Source organism: Capra hircus, chromosome 12 (genome assembly GCF_001704415.2).
Source record: "Capra hircus breed San Clemente chromosome 12, ASM170441v1, whole genome shotgun sequence".
Lineage (NCBI taxonomy): Eukaryota > Metazoa > Chordata > Mammalia > Artiodactyla > Bovidae > Capra > Capra hircus.
In genome coordinates this window covers 70,307,327-70,319,754 of record NC_030819.1, presented here as the reverse complement: position 1 = coordinate 70,319,754, position 12,428 = coordinate 70,307,327, and the positions used below count along the sequence as shown (strand labels likewise).

The window sequence follows — 12,428 nt, the reverse complement described above, 5'->3', positions numbered from 1 at the left end:
CTCCTGTAATCAATACCACTGTATTCCTGCCCTTTCTACTATTTCGCTCATGTTACCAGTCATTGATTCTGTCCTGAAGCTACTGAAAAAAGTAGAGAATTGTGTGACTTGAGGTATCAGGTTCACTCACCCACTTTGGCAAAAGCTTCTCTGAGCTCCATCATTTCTTCATCGGATACTGATCCTCTGGCCATTTTTTACTGCGTTAGGCAACAGTTCTGCAGAGAGGGGACAACACAGGGAGTGACTGATGCGCATCCTCTGAAGATACTACATCGAGAAGCAATTCTTATTAAGTACAGAAGTATTTCTTTGCACCCCTTATGACTTATAATTATCTTCCCAAAAGGTAAGAAATGGACGTTTTCTTATTTTATCTTTTTCAAATTTTTTAACTTTTTATTTTATATTGGAGTTTAGCCAATTAACAATGTTGTAATAGTTTCAGGTGGACAGCAAAGCAACTCAATTATACATACATATGAGTGAGTGAGGGAAAGTCGCTCAGTCATGTTTGACTCTTTGCGACCCCATGGACTGAAGCCTGCCAGGCTCCTCTGTCCGTGGAATTCTCCAGGCAAGGATACTGGAGTGGGTTGCCATTCCCTTCTCCAGAGGATCTTCCCAACCTACTGTCCCCTAAAATCCCCTCCCATCCAGGCTGCCACATAACACTGAGCAGAGCATCCTGTGCTCTACAGAAGGTCCTTGTTGATTATCAAAGAAATAGCCTTTTTCTTAACTGGACTCCACTTTTTGGTCTCCAGAGACAGTCCTCAACATCCAGAAAACTAAGATCAGGGCATCCAGTCTCATTGGCAAATAGACGGGGAAACAATGGAAACAGTGATAGACTTTATTTTTTTGGGCTCCAAAATCACTGCAGATGGTGATTGCAGCCATGAAATTAAAAGATGCTTGCTCCCTGGAAGAAAAGCTATGACCAACCTAGACAGCATATTAAAAAGCAGACATATTACTTTGTCAACAAAGGTCCGTCTAGTCAAAGCTACGATTTTTCCAGTAGTTGTGTATGGATGTGAGAGTTGGACTATAAAGAAAGCTGAGCGCTTTTGATGAATTGATGCTTTTGAACTGTGGTGTTGGAGAAGACTCTTGAGAGTCCCTTGGACTGCAAGGAGATGCAACCAGTTCATCCTAAAGGAAATCAGTCCTGGGTGTTCATTGGAAGGACTGATGTTGAAGCTGAAGCTCCAATACTTTGGCCACATGATGCGAAGAGCTGACTCATTTGAAAAGACCCTGAAGCTGGGAAAGATTGAAGGCAGGAGGAGAAGGGGATGACAGAGGATGAGATGGTAGGATGGCATCACCGACTCAATGGACATGAGTTTGAGTGAACTCTGGGAGTTGGTGATGGACTGGGAGGCCTGGCGTGCTACAGTCCATGGGGTCACAGAGTTGGACACGACTGAGCGACTGAACTGAACTGAACTGAACTGAAAGATGGTCCACACTGTTTCTCTCCTCCCTGTGATCCAGGCTGCTCCTCACATCAGGAGATGGAGCTGATTTCCTCCCCGTGAATCTAGGCTGACTCTGCGACTGCTGTTAGTATTTAGAGGGCTGGAGAAGCCATGTCTGGGCTGGAAACTTCTGCTTCTTGCCTTTGGGAATGCTCCCTCCTTCTGGGATGCTCATCCTTGGGATGGTCCCTCTTGGAAACCAACTCCCATGCTCTGAGATGTCTAAGCCACAGGAAGTATGATAATTGGATGCTCTGGTTAATGGTCCCTGCTGAGCTCCCAGGCAGCAGCCAGCATCAACTGCCAGCCAGCATCGCAGGCCAATTTGGACATTCCAGCCCATTTGAGCCCCTGGATGAACACAGTCCCAGACAACATCACATGAAGCAGAATTGCCCAGAATTCTGATACCAAGAGAATTGAGAGATGGGTTTAAAATCTCGACATTTTGGAGTAGTTTGAAACACAGATATATATGACTAAAACACAATTTTCACATAAATGGTATTTTTAGAGATATGTTTATGTTCATATTTCAAATGAATATGTTTGGCCAAGTGAACAGATAACTTCAAAGGCAGTTATCAAATTTCTCTAAGTATTTTAGAAAAGAGGAAGGGAATCTGATCGTCTAATAAGTCTAATGGGAATTTGAGGGACTTTTTAGGTGTTCTCAGAAAGGCTAGTGTTGGCTAAGAAACTTTGCTAGTACTGGAGTAATTTCCCTTTCCCTATGCATGATTGCTGCCCTCTAGTGGGTAGAAAGAGAATACAACAGAAAATGGATTATACGCTTTGCTGCTCGGGCACTTAAGTCGTGTCTGACTCTGTGCAACCACATAGACGGCAGCCCATCAGGCTCCCCCATCCCTGGGATTCTCCAGGCAAGAACACTGGAGTGGGTTGCCATTTCCTTCTCCAATGCAGGAAAGTGAAAAGTGAAAGTGAAGTCGCTAGTCGTGTTCCACCCTTAGCGACCCCATGGACTGCAGCCTACCAGGCTCCTCCGTCCATGGGATTTTCCAGGCAAGAGTACTGGAGTGGATGCCATTGCCTTCTCTGATACACTTGTCTATCGTGAAGTTAAAAGACACTTACTCCTTGGAAGGAAAGTTATGACCAACCTAGACAGCATATTCAAAAGCAGAGACATTACTTTGCCAACAAAGGTCCGTCTAGTCAAGGCTATGGTTTTTCCAGTGGTCATGTATGGATATGAGAGTTGGACTGTGAAGAAAGCTGAGCGCCGAAGAATTGATGCTTTTGAACTGTGGTGTTGGAGAAGACTCTTGAGAGTCCCTTGGACTGCAAGGAAATCCAACCAGTCCATCCTAAAGATCAGTCCTGGGTGTTCTTTGGAAGGACTGATGCTAAAGCTGAAACTCCAGTACTTTGGCCACCTCATGCGAAGAGTTGACTCATTGGAAAAGACTCTGATGCTGGGAAAGATTGAAGGCAGGAAGAGAAGGGGATGACAACGGATGAGATGGCTGGATGGCATCACCGACTTGATGGACGTAAGTCTGAGTGAACTCCGGGAGTTGGTGATGGACAGGGAGGCCTGGCGTGCTGCAATTCATGGGGTCGAAAAGAGTCGGACACGACTGAGTGACTGAACTGAACTAGCGTTATTCTTGCCTGGAGAATTCCATGGACAGAAGAGCCTGGCAGGCGACAGTCCGTGGGGTAGCAAAGAGTCGAAACGACTGAGGGACTAACACAGCAGCTAATTCACAGGCCCATGTTTCAAATAGGAGTTCCATTAAAGCTTATGGAATTTCCCAGTGGGGAAGGGATAAGTGGGGTGAGAGTGTAGAAGAAGAAGTGTTTCTGTTTACATTTGGGGGCATTTTAGTGACATTACTAACTTTAAAAAATATTTAAAGTTTGTGACAGAATATTGTTTTAAATGGATTTCCTTTTTTATATTTGCACTTCGTTTCTGCTGTACTTTTTCTCAGTGACAACCAACCACACAAGACAGCGAACAACTTTAACACAAAACTGTTAGCCAAAAAAATGCATTATGTTCAATTTTGCAAATACACATCCCTTATTCACCAGCTCAGTGTACTGCCACAAACATTTATCACATGTATTAGTAGTTTCAAACTTTCGTTTTCCTAAGCAACCCTCTGTGAGTAGAATCCTTACCTGTAAACAACAGCTAACAAAAAATAACTCTGGGGAGGGATAAATTAAGAGTATGGGATTAACAGATACACAGTACTATATATAAAATACATACACAACAAGGATTTACTGAATAGCACAGGGAACTATATTTGATACCTTGTAATAACCGAAAATGCAAAAGAATCTGAAAAAGAACAGACATTTATAAAGGAATCATGGTGCTGTACACCTGAAACTAATATAATATTGTAAATTATTATATAAAATAAATATCATTAAAATATAAATATAAAATTAAACATAAAATAATTACTATAGTAAAATATAATATTGTAAATCCAATTAAAAAAAAACAACTTTGAAAGACTTTGGTTGAAAAAAACCCAAATGCTCCCCCCTACCTCCACCATCCCATCTTCTTGCCATCTTCCACACTAGTGGGAACTCCAAAGAGCATGACTTTAAAACCGTGGAATTATATATATTGTTATTATTTCGATTCCTTTAAATTGTGGGATTCTATATATTGTTACTATTTCCATTTATATTGTTATTATTTCAATATATAATTTAAGTTATATATGGTTAGTATTTCCATTTTCAATATACATATATAATGTGGAATTATACATATTGCTATTATTTCCATCTTTTATTATCAAAAGCATCTATGGTATTATTATTTACCTTATATCTAAAAAGGTATTGGCCCATTAGGTTTCCTGACAGAAGGCAGAAGCTGTTGAGAGCTTAACTGTAAGGAAATGCAATCTCACCCATCACAACAACCTCAGCGCCCGGTGGCACCGGTTACCTGACTTTCTTGCTCACTTCTCTTTCTTCCTTTTGTGCTTGTCTGTTTCTCTGTCTTCCTCCCTCCCTTCCTCCATCCCTCCCTTCCTTCTTTTCTTTCTTCCCTTGAGGTTTGTTGTTATTGTTCGTTTCCTTTTTAAAAATCAAGCCACGTGATGTAAGAGACATGGGTTCAATCTCTGGGTCAGGAATATTTCAATATTCCCCCAGAGAAGGAAATGGCAACCCACTCCAGTATTCTTGCCTGCGAAATCCCAGGGGCAGAGGAGCCTGGTGGGCTACAGTCCATGGGGTTGCAAACAGTCGGACATGGCTGAGTGCACACACGTGTACCATGTACTTGTTCCAAAACCAACTTGAGCCCAGTTACAAGGAGAGACCCAAGCCTAAGACCTACACCCAAGAAAACGTGATCCAGCAGAAGCAGCAATAAGCACGGGTGAAATAAGACAACAGCGAGGGGGAGCCTTAACTCTCCCAACACTGCACATTGTGAAAATCCAGTTCCAAGTTCTCCAGAGGTTAAATGCTAAAAAGGAGCTATCACTTACACAATTCATTCTATCTATGTGAGAAAAGTCAGTTTTCTTAGGGCAGCAGAACTGAGGCCTGAGAGCAGTACCTTCACCCAAACTGGGGAAGAGGACATTCATGGGGTGTAATAAACGCAAGTTCTGTGTTTCTTGTAATGCCCGACGGCTCAGCTACATGCATCCCCACTTCATGGAGCAGGAGCCAGCAGCTCCGAGAAGGTAAGATTCATCTCTCAGACCGGGTAGAGGAGCAGCAGGATTCCAGTGCTCCAGTCTCCTCTCCTCTCCCATGCTGTCTGTTCAGGACGCTCTGCCTCTCTCTTAGACGCTCATTTCATCCACCCATTCACTCATCCAGCAATTATGCACTAAATATTGGATTGGCCAAAGAGTTCGTTCGGGTCTTTTCCATTCGATGCTGACCTTGGACAGACCTTTTCGCCGACCCAATCTATAACATGTCTGGCCTATGCGAGAATTAGAATATGAAGTGTGTGTCCAGGTGTTCTAGCTTAGGAAGTTCTTGCTTTCCTGCGTTAAGAAATTAAGGCTTCTGTTGGAAGACACCAGCGTGTAATTTTGCATACTTGACTAAATTCTTCTGACTAATTTGGTTTGATTCTTCTTTATACTCAATACCAGTAAGAGAACGCTCTCCTCCATCATATTTTAGCAAAGTCTTTGGTAAAGGCTGGCCCTTCTTGTTTTGGGGGTGTCTTGTTTCTTGGTTCACAGACGTTCACAGGGTTGCTAGATAAATCGCTTCACTTGCACACATTTGTGAAAGCCTACTACAAGGCAGGCACTGTTCTTCATTTCAGGTGAGTGGGCTGCCCTACTGCCCTGAAATATGAACCAGTGTTAAAGACCAAGAGAATGAATGCGGTCTCTGAATCTCAACTTGGCCTATTCTTTGACAGAGGACTTTTAGATTTTACAGCACATGAGTGGTGAGAAAGACGTGTAAAGAGGCAGGGAATGAGATTGCCTTTTAAGGATCAAGGGCAGGGTTGAGGAAAAAGAAAGAATTATAGCGCTGGGTGACAAGGAACATCTAAAGATCATGGTTCAGAGGACTTCCCTGGTGGTCCAGGGGTTAAGACTCCATCTTCCAACGGAGGGGATGTGGATTCCACCCCTGGTTGGGGAGCTCAGATCCCATGTACCTCACAGCCAAAAAACCAAAACACAACATAGAAACAATATTATAGCAAATTCAATAAAGACTTTTAAAATGGTTCACATCAAAAAATACAAAAATAAAGATCATCGTAAAGTGAAAAAACAAAAAATAGCATGAAAATTGCAGGGCCCATTCAAATAAAAGATCTAGGGAAGGAAACATAGTTATTTTAAAACCTTCTAAAAGATGTATATAAATGGGGAGGATTAACTCAAGACAGAGGATCTCAGGGGAGGATCTCTCAGAGAGAAATCAGTCCTGAATATTCACTGGAAGGACTGATGCTGAAGCTGAAACTCCAAAACTTTGGCCACCTGATGCGAAGAACTGACTCATTTGAAAAGACCCTGATGCTGGGAAAGATTGAAGGCAGGAAGAGAAGGGGATGACAGAGGATGAGATGGTTGGATGGCATCACCGACTCAATGGACAAGAGTTTGAGTAAATTCCAGGAGTTGTTGATGGACTAGGAGGCCCGGCGTGCTGCAGTCCATGGGGTCGCAAAGAGTCGGACACGACTGAGCGGCTGAACTAAACTGAACTTAGAGACACCAAATAGTGAGACAGCCTTACAATGAAAAAAATTCAAAACCCTCCCTGGTGGCTTAGATGGTAAAGAATCTGCCTGCAATGCAGGAGACTGGGGTTCCATCCCTGGGTCAGGAAGATCTTCTGGGGAAGAAATGGCAACCCACTCCAGTATTCTTGCCTGGAGAATTCCACAGACAGAGGAGCCTGGTGGGCTACAGTTCATGTTATGGGTCGCAGAGAGTTGGACACAACTGAGCGACTAACACTTTTCGCTTTTCAGAGCTTTAAAAGCTAAAGGGAAAGAGAATAGATTGAATTCGTTTGAGAGGAGAAGTGGAGAAATGGTAGTCACCAACCTAAATTACTACGATACTGTTTGTTGTTTGTTGAGCCCAAACAGGAATAGATGTTGAGGGAGTATCTCTTTTACCATCAGAGTGAGCGGTAAATCCTGGAAACACAATCCAACTTGTAGAGACAGAGGAATCTAAAAAATCATTTAGCACAACTCCCTCATTTTATATATAGAGAGACTGAAGTTCCAATGAGATGAAGTGCTTTGCTTACAAGTCTTCAAAGCACTCCCTGGGTAGGGTCTGTAACAGAAAGAGCAGAGCAGCAGAAGGCCAGAGTGACCATTAATCGGGCCATTAAGATCCACAACTGCGAACAGACCCTTTAATTAAACAGCGTTTCACAGAGCAGGGCAGGAAGAAGAGGTAATTAATGGAAAAACATGCAGAGGGGACCATTTCAAAGAAGGACATGGCTGGGGTTAGAATCAAGTATTAGGTACTTCACACAGTCTATTAATAAGAAAAAAAAATTTGCCCATGTTAATTCATGTGTGTTTGATGGCTTGTGTTGTAATTATGTGAGTTAGTTTCATAAAGATAATTGACGAGGGTCTGTTTGTAAATTACTGGCACCATATTGGCAGCTGACTCGAGGGAGGTCACTGCAGTAATGAGACGGGCTGTGGTCATTTGGAAGCTCCCATTTGGAGCTTAGAAGTGCTTGAGGGAGGCGTGTCCCTTCCAGGGCACGAACAAGCCCTTTCTCGCTCCTTCTGCAGTAAGTGGGGTCCTTTTAAATGACTACATCATCTAACTATGACTTTGCCAAGAACCACTTTAAAGTCTTTTGCAAACTGTGGTGAGTTCTGGAACCCCATTTCTGAACCACTGCCCAAATCATAAATCTAAGAAGACAAATCTCACATCATTCATCTAAGTCATGTCTGGCCGCCCATTTTTCTGCAAGCACTTAAATTTATTAAATCAATGATTATAGAATCCCAGGACATTTGGCCAAAGAAAGAACCAGCTGTTCTTTTCAGAAGGTTATTTTTAAAGGCTCAAGAAAATCAAATTACCGCCCCTACTCCCCGCCCTCTCCAAACTTCAAAAGCCACAAAACCTGTTCCCTCTTTTAGGTCATCGAGTTCTAAGTTTTCTGTTTAAAGGAGGCTGGTATTTTCCAGATGGGTAGTGAAAGAGAATTTCTCAGAATGACTTCTTACACTAAAAGTGTCTCACTCAAGTTCCCTGAAATCTACATGCAGAAACTATTTGTAGGAGTTTACTACAGAACACAGCGCTGGAGAATTTACAGAAGGAAATGCATGCTGTCAAATGAATGTTAAAAAAACATATAAAAAATAAAATAAAATGAATGTTAAAATGGAAGCTGAATTTTCTCTGAGGAGTTTCCTAACTGACAATGAAAAGCAGCAGAAAGGCTGATAACACGTGATCTGTGCAGAGTGGACCGGCTACCTGGGCTCGCATCATTTTTGAAAGCAGGTAATGCTGTGTGGGTCGGTACTTTGACTCGATAGATTGATACCCAATTACATAACTGCTGGGATCAGAGCCCTATCTGTAACCTGGCATCACATTGCCAAGGGACTGTTCTGAATGTGCCCTACTTTTTCTGCAACTTGACACAATGGGGAAAGTACAACAGGAATCTTGGGACCCAGGTTCCCAGCTTTCCCTCTGATTCAGCATGTATCCAGGAGAAAATTGTATAACTTCAGAACCCCTCACTGAGCAATAAGTAAACCCCAAACAACACGACGTCCAGAACATCATCAATCTGCCATCTTCAGCCTTACACTCTGATGATGAAAGAAGTGAAACATACAATACTTAGGATTCCAAAGCCAAATAACATCCCCATAAATTTTTGGAAAAGCAATCATGCCACAGTTATATCAGATAAAGGAATTTTGCTTTCCCTTAATCCTGCTCCCTTTCTTTTACAAAGCAGAATGCTGTGTGTGGTTGGTGGGGGCGCACGGGGGATAATTTTCTCTGTATGCTTGGAATACCATTTCTCTGTGGATACAGATATTCCGAACTTTCACAGAAAGGATGATTCTCAACATGTATTTTTCAAATGCCTTTGTTTTTAAGAACCAGATGACTATGCGTGTGTGCCAAGCCACTCAGTCATGCCCGACTGTTAGTGACCCCAAGGACTGTAGCCTGCCAGGCTCCTCTGTCCGTGGGATTCTCCAGGCAGGAATGCTGGAGTGGGTTGCCACGCCCTCCTCCAGGGATCTTCCCAACCCAGGAATCGAACCCAGGTCTCGTATGTCTCCTGTACTGGCAGGTAGGTCCTTTACCACTAGTGGCACCTGGGAAGCCCCCAAATAACTATAAATGTCCTCAAATACAGACGACCATTTAAAGGGGCCCTTGTGAATTCTGCGGTCAGGTCAGAATCTGTTTTAGATTGTCTGTTCTTTCCCCGCAGACACACTGGTTCTCCCAAGGCTCTGCAGAGGGCAGGACTCTTCTCTGCAAGTCTCGGAGGGAAACACGCAGCAGTCAGTGAAGCACGGGACACTGTTCCCGCACAGGCTCAGCAGCTCTCTCTCTGTCTCAGGTGGTGAAAACACCTCTGGGGAGCCGGCAGCCCCAATTCCTCCAAACCTGATGGACCTGACCTTGCTCTGGCGTCTCTGTGATCTGATCAGCCTCAGAAGCGGAGGGGCTTCTGAAGCTGCCTTAGCAGTGGCACACAGAGCCCAGCTCTGGCCCAACTAAGGAGTGCCCAGCTCCCCATCTCCCCTCCCAGCACACCCCGATGCCTGTTTTCCACCAAGCTGCCCACTCCACTAAGGATGCGACGCAGGCTAAACCTCTGGCAAGCAAAAGGGATGCTCCAGGCTGGGGTTGCCAGGCCCTCCTTGCCTTGGCCTCTGTCTCCTTCCCGGGGCTGTAGACAGTGATAGTCTTGGCATTCACGTCTAAAAAGACCACAGCTACCCTTCATTCCACATTCAACCACAAGGGCTTAAGATCCAGACTTTCACCTATTGGAAGCTCAGGGAACCCCAAACACGTCTTTTCAAAAAGCTGAATATTCTTAAGGGCTAGTTGATAAGCCACTATGACAGCATTGTCTCAATATCAGACGTCATTCATTTCCTTCATTCATTTACTCCACCTATGAGTCTATGTGCAAAGCACTGCCCTGGTTACTAGGTACAAGCAAGGGACTCCCTAGGACGTCATGAAGCCCACAGTTAAATGTCAAGTTTCAGATCCAACACAGAGACGACAGCTCATTACTGCCAAATGGTTAACAGAATGAAGAGAGTTCTGCAGATCAAAATGAACACATGAAAAGGCTAAACACAGGGCTGCAAGGGTGGAGGGGGTGAGATGAGATAAGAGTAAGAAATTAGCACAGAAGCTTATCAAAAAATAAAAACATCAAACATCTCAATCAGCCCATGCACTCCAGGCAAGCAGATAATTTATACATGTGGACATCTCCAAGGAAACCACAATAACTAGCAGGGAGTAGAAGAGAGAGCTTGGGGATCGGGAGAGACCCAGGCTGCTACCTGTCTGTGTAACATCAGGCTCCACTGAGCCTCTCTGGGCCTCAGTTTCCTCATCTGTAAATTGGGAGATAAAGTCCCTTCCATGTTAAAAGTTCCAAAAGTCTGTTCACTAGCTGACAAGTGCAAAGTAACAAGCTAGAGCCAGGGTTAGGTGTGTTTCAAGTGAGCCTAGAACAAGGGCCAGGGGCCATGAGGAGCTGTGGCCATGCCCTGAAGCATCTCTGGGGAGAAGAACCTTCTCTGAAGTGGACCCAGCATCTCCCAGCCCCACCTGGTTCCTGCTCTTACCTCAGCGTCGGGAAAAGCTCTGTCCTCATGCATTCTCCTCACTGACCCAGGCAGATGCCCATGGCTCCACTGCTCATCCCAGAGCAGGGAAGCTTCCAGAAAGCCACGTGAGCTCCGCTTTCTGGGAGGTCGCTGCGTACATCTTAAGTCTGGCTGCTCCAGTTCACTTCTGGTATCTAGGCAAGACTGCATGCGCGCTGTCCCAGAAAGAGAGCCATCTACTATTTTCTCAAAAATATCCAAATAAGGCAACCCGACACAGTCTCCGGTGTCTCACATCCCTACCCTGTAACCTAAATCTTGGCTGATATGATGAAAGCGCCCTCTCTTGGGCTATTCTCAGAGGGAATTACAGAAGCAGCTCGATTCATAAAAATTCCGTCACATGCCTTGGTGAGAGCCACTGGACCTTCAAAAAAAACATTCTTTAGACCTGTTTTTGGAGGCTCTCTTTCTCCAAATCTTTAAATAGTTTTCTTTGCTATCTTCTGGGTCTATGCCAAGGTCCTTAAATGAGAATACAAGAATAACAAGAGTCATAGGATGTAGAGATAAAAGGACCAGCCTTCCTATCTGGTCACTCCCCTATCACAGAGGAGTGAAATGACACCCAAGTTAAAGAATGTGCCCAATGCCACAGAGCTCACTGGGACTGCAGTCTAGGGCTCCTTACTTCTCCTCTGTCCTTGAGAGTAGGTTTTCAAACCTAGGAGGGAATGCTGTTCTTTAAGTAAGACCTGCTCAGCGTAATGGGAAAGTACAAACGCCCCATGATTTCAAATATCTTAGGAATACAATTTCATGTATGTTTCTTGCACTGAAAAGAGAACTTAGTCTAGATAACGAGAAGGCAGTGTCCAGGTCCAGAGTACAGACAACAGGTGCCCATTACAATGTACAAATCCTACTGGCACTTTCAGGGTTTCAGTGACTGAGGCATGACCAACGCCCTGTGTATTCATCTGCACCTTCATTTTTGACTTCGCAGGAAGGACCTCTGATAGTTTTTAGCAACCCAAAAGCAAACCACAGTAAGATAACTCACACTGAGGCATAACGTTCTAAAAACAAAACGCCAAATTCATAGGGGAATATGAAAATGATACCCTCAGACATCTCAGATTAGCAAGGTTTGAGACATCCTGCCCTTCCAGCTGCTGGGTAGGGCTCCCGAGTCCTTCCTTCTCTGAGGTCTGGTTCACACGTCTATGGCTCAGCCCCCACATTGACACCTCCATTTCTCCCAGCAGATTCTGAGATCACAAACCATAAGGCATCTAACAGCATTGCCTCGTGGCTAGTGCATAGTGCTTAGTAGGTTCGCAGGAAATCAGTTGTAGGCGTGAACAAGCAAACCCATAAACTAATGGTACCCGGGGCTTGAGAAGGCTATGGTCACCTTCTTTGAGGAGTTAAATACTAACATTCTCATGTGAAAGTTAAAGTGTTAGTTGCTCAGTTATGTCTGACTCTTTGCGACCCCATGGACGGTAACCTCTGTCCCTGGGATTCTCCAGGCAAGAATACTAGAGTGGGTTGCCATTTCCTCCTCCAGGGGGCCTTTCTGACCAGGGAGTGGGCCTGGGTCTCCTGCC

The 12,428-nt window shown here is 44.2% G+C and overlaps 1 protein-coding gene across 3 annotated transcripts in view; it reads right to left on the bottom strand.

Moving 5' to 3' along the window:
* LCP1 (lymphocyte cytosolic protein 1) overlaps positions 1-12,428 on the bottom strand; it is a 93,764-nt gene that overhangs the window by 34,850 nt on the left and 46,486 nt on the right. For 2 of the 3 annotated variants that reach the window (XM_013968230.2, XM_005687438.3), the window contains exon 2: positions 131-218. In XM_013968230.2, the coding sequence (XP_013823684.2) occupies positions 131-194 (64 nt within the window). In that variant the 5' untranslated portion in view covers positions 195-218. Of the gene's footprint in view, positions 1-130; positions 219-10,833; positions 10,981-12,428 lie in introns of those variants that run through there. The other variant, XM_005687439.3, reaches the window with a different exon arrangement.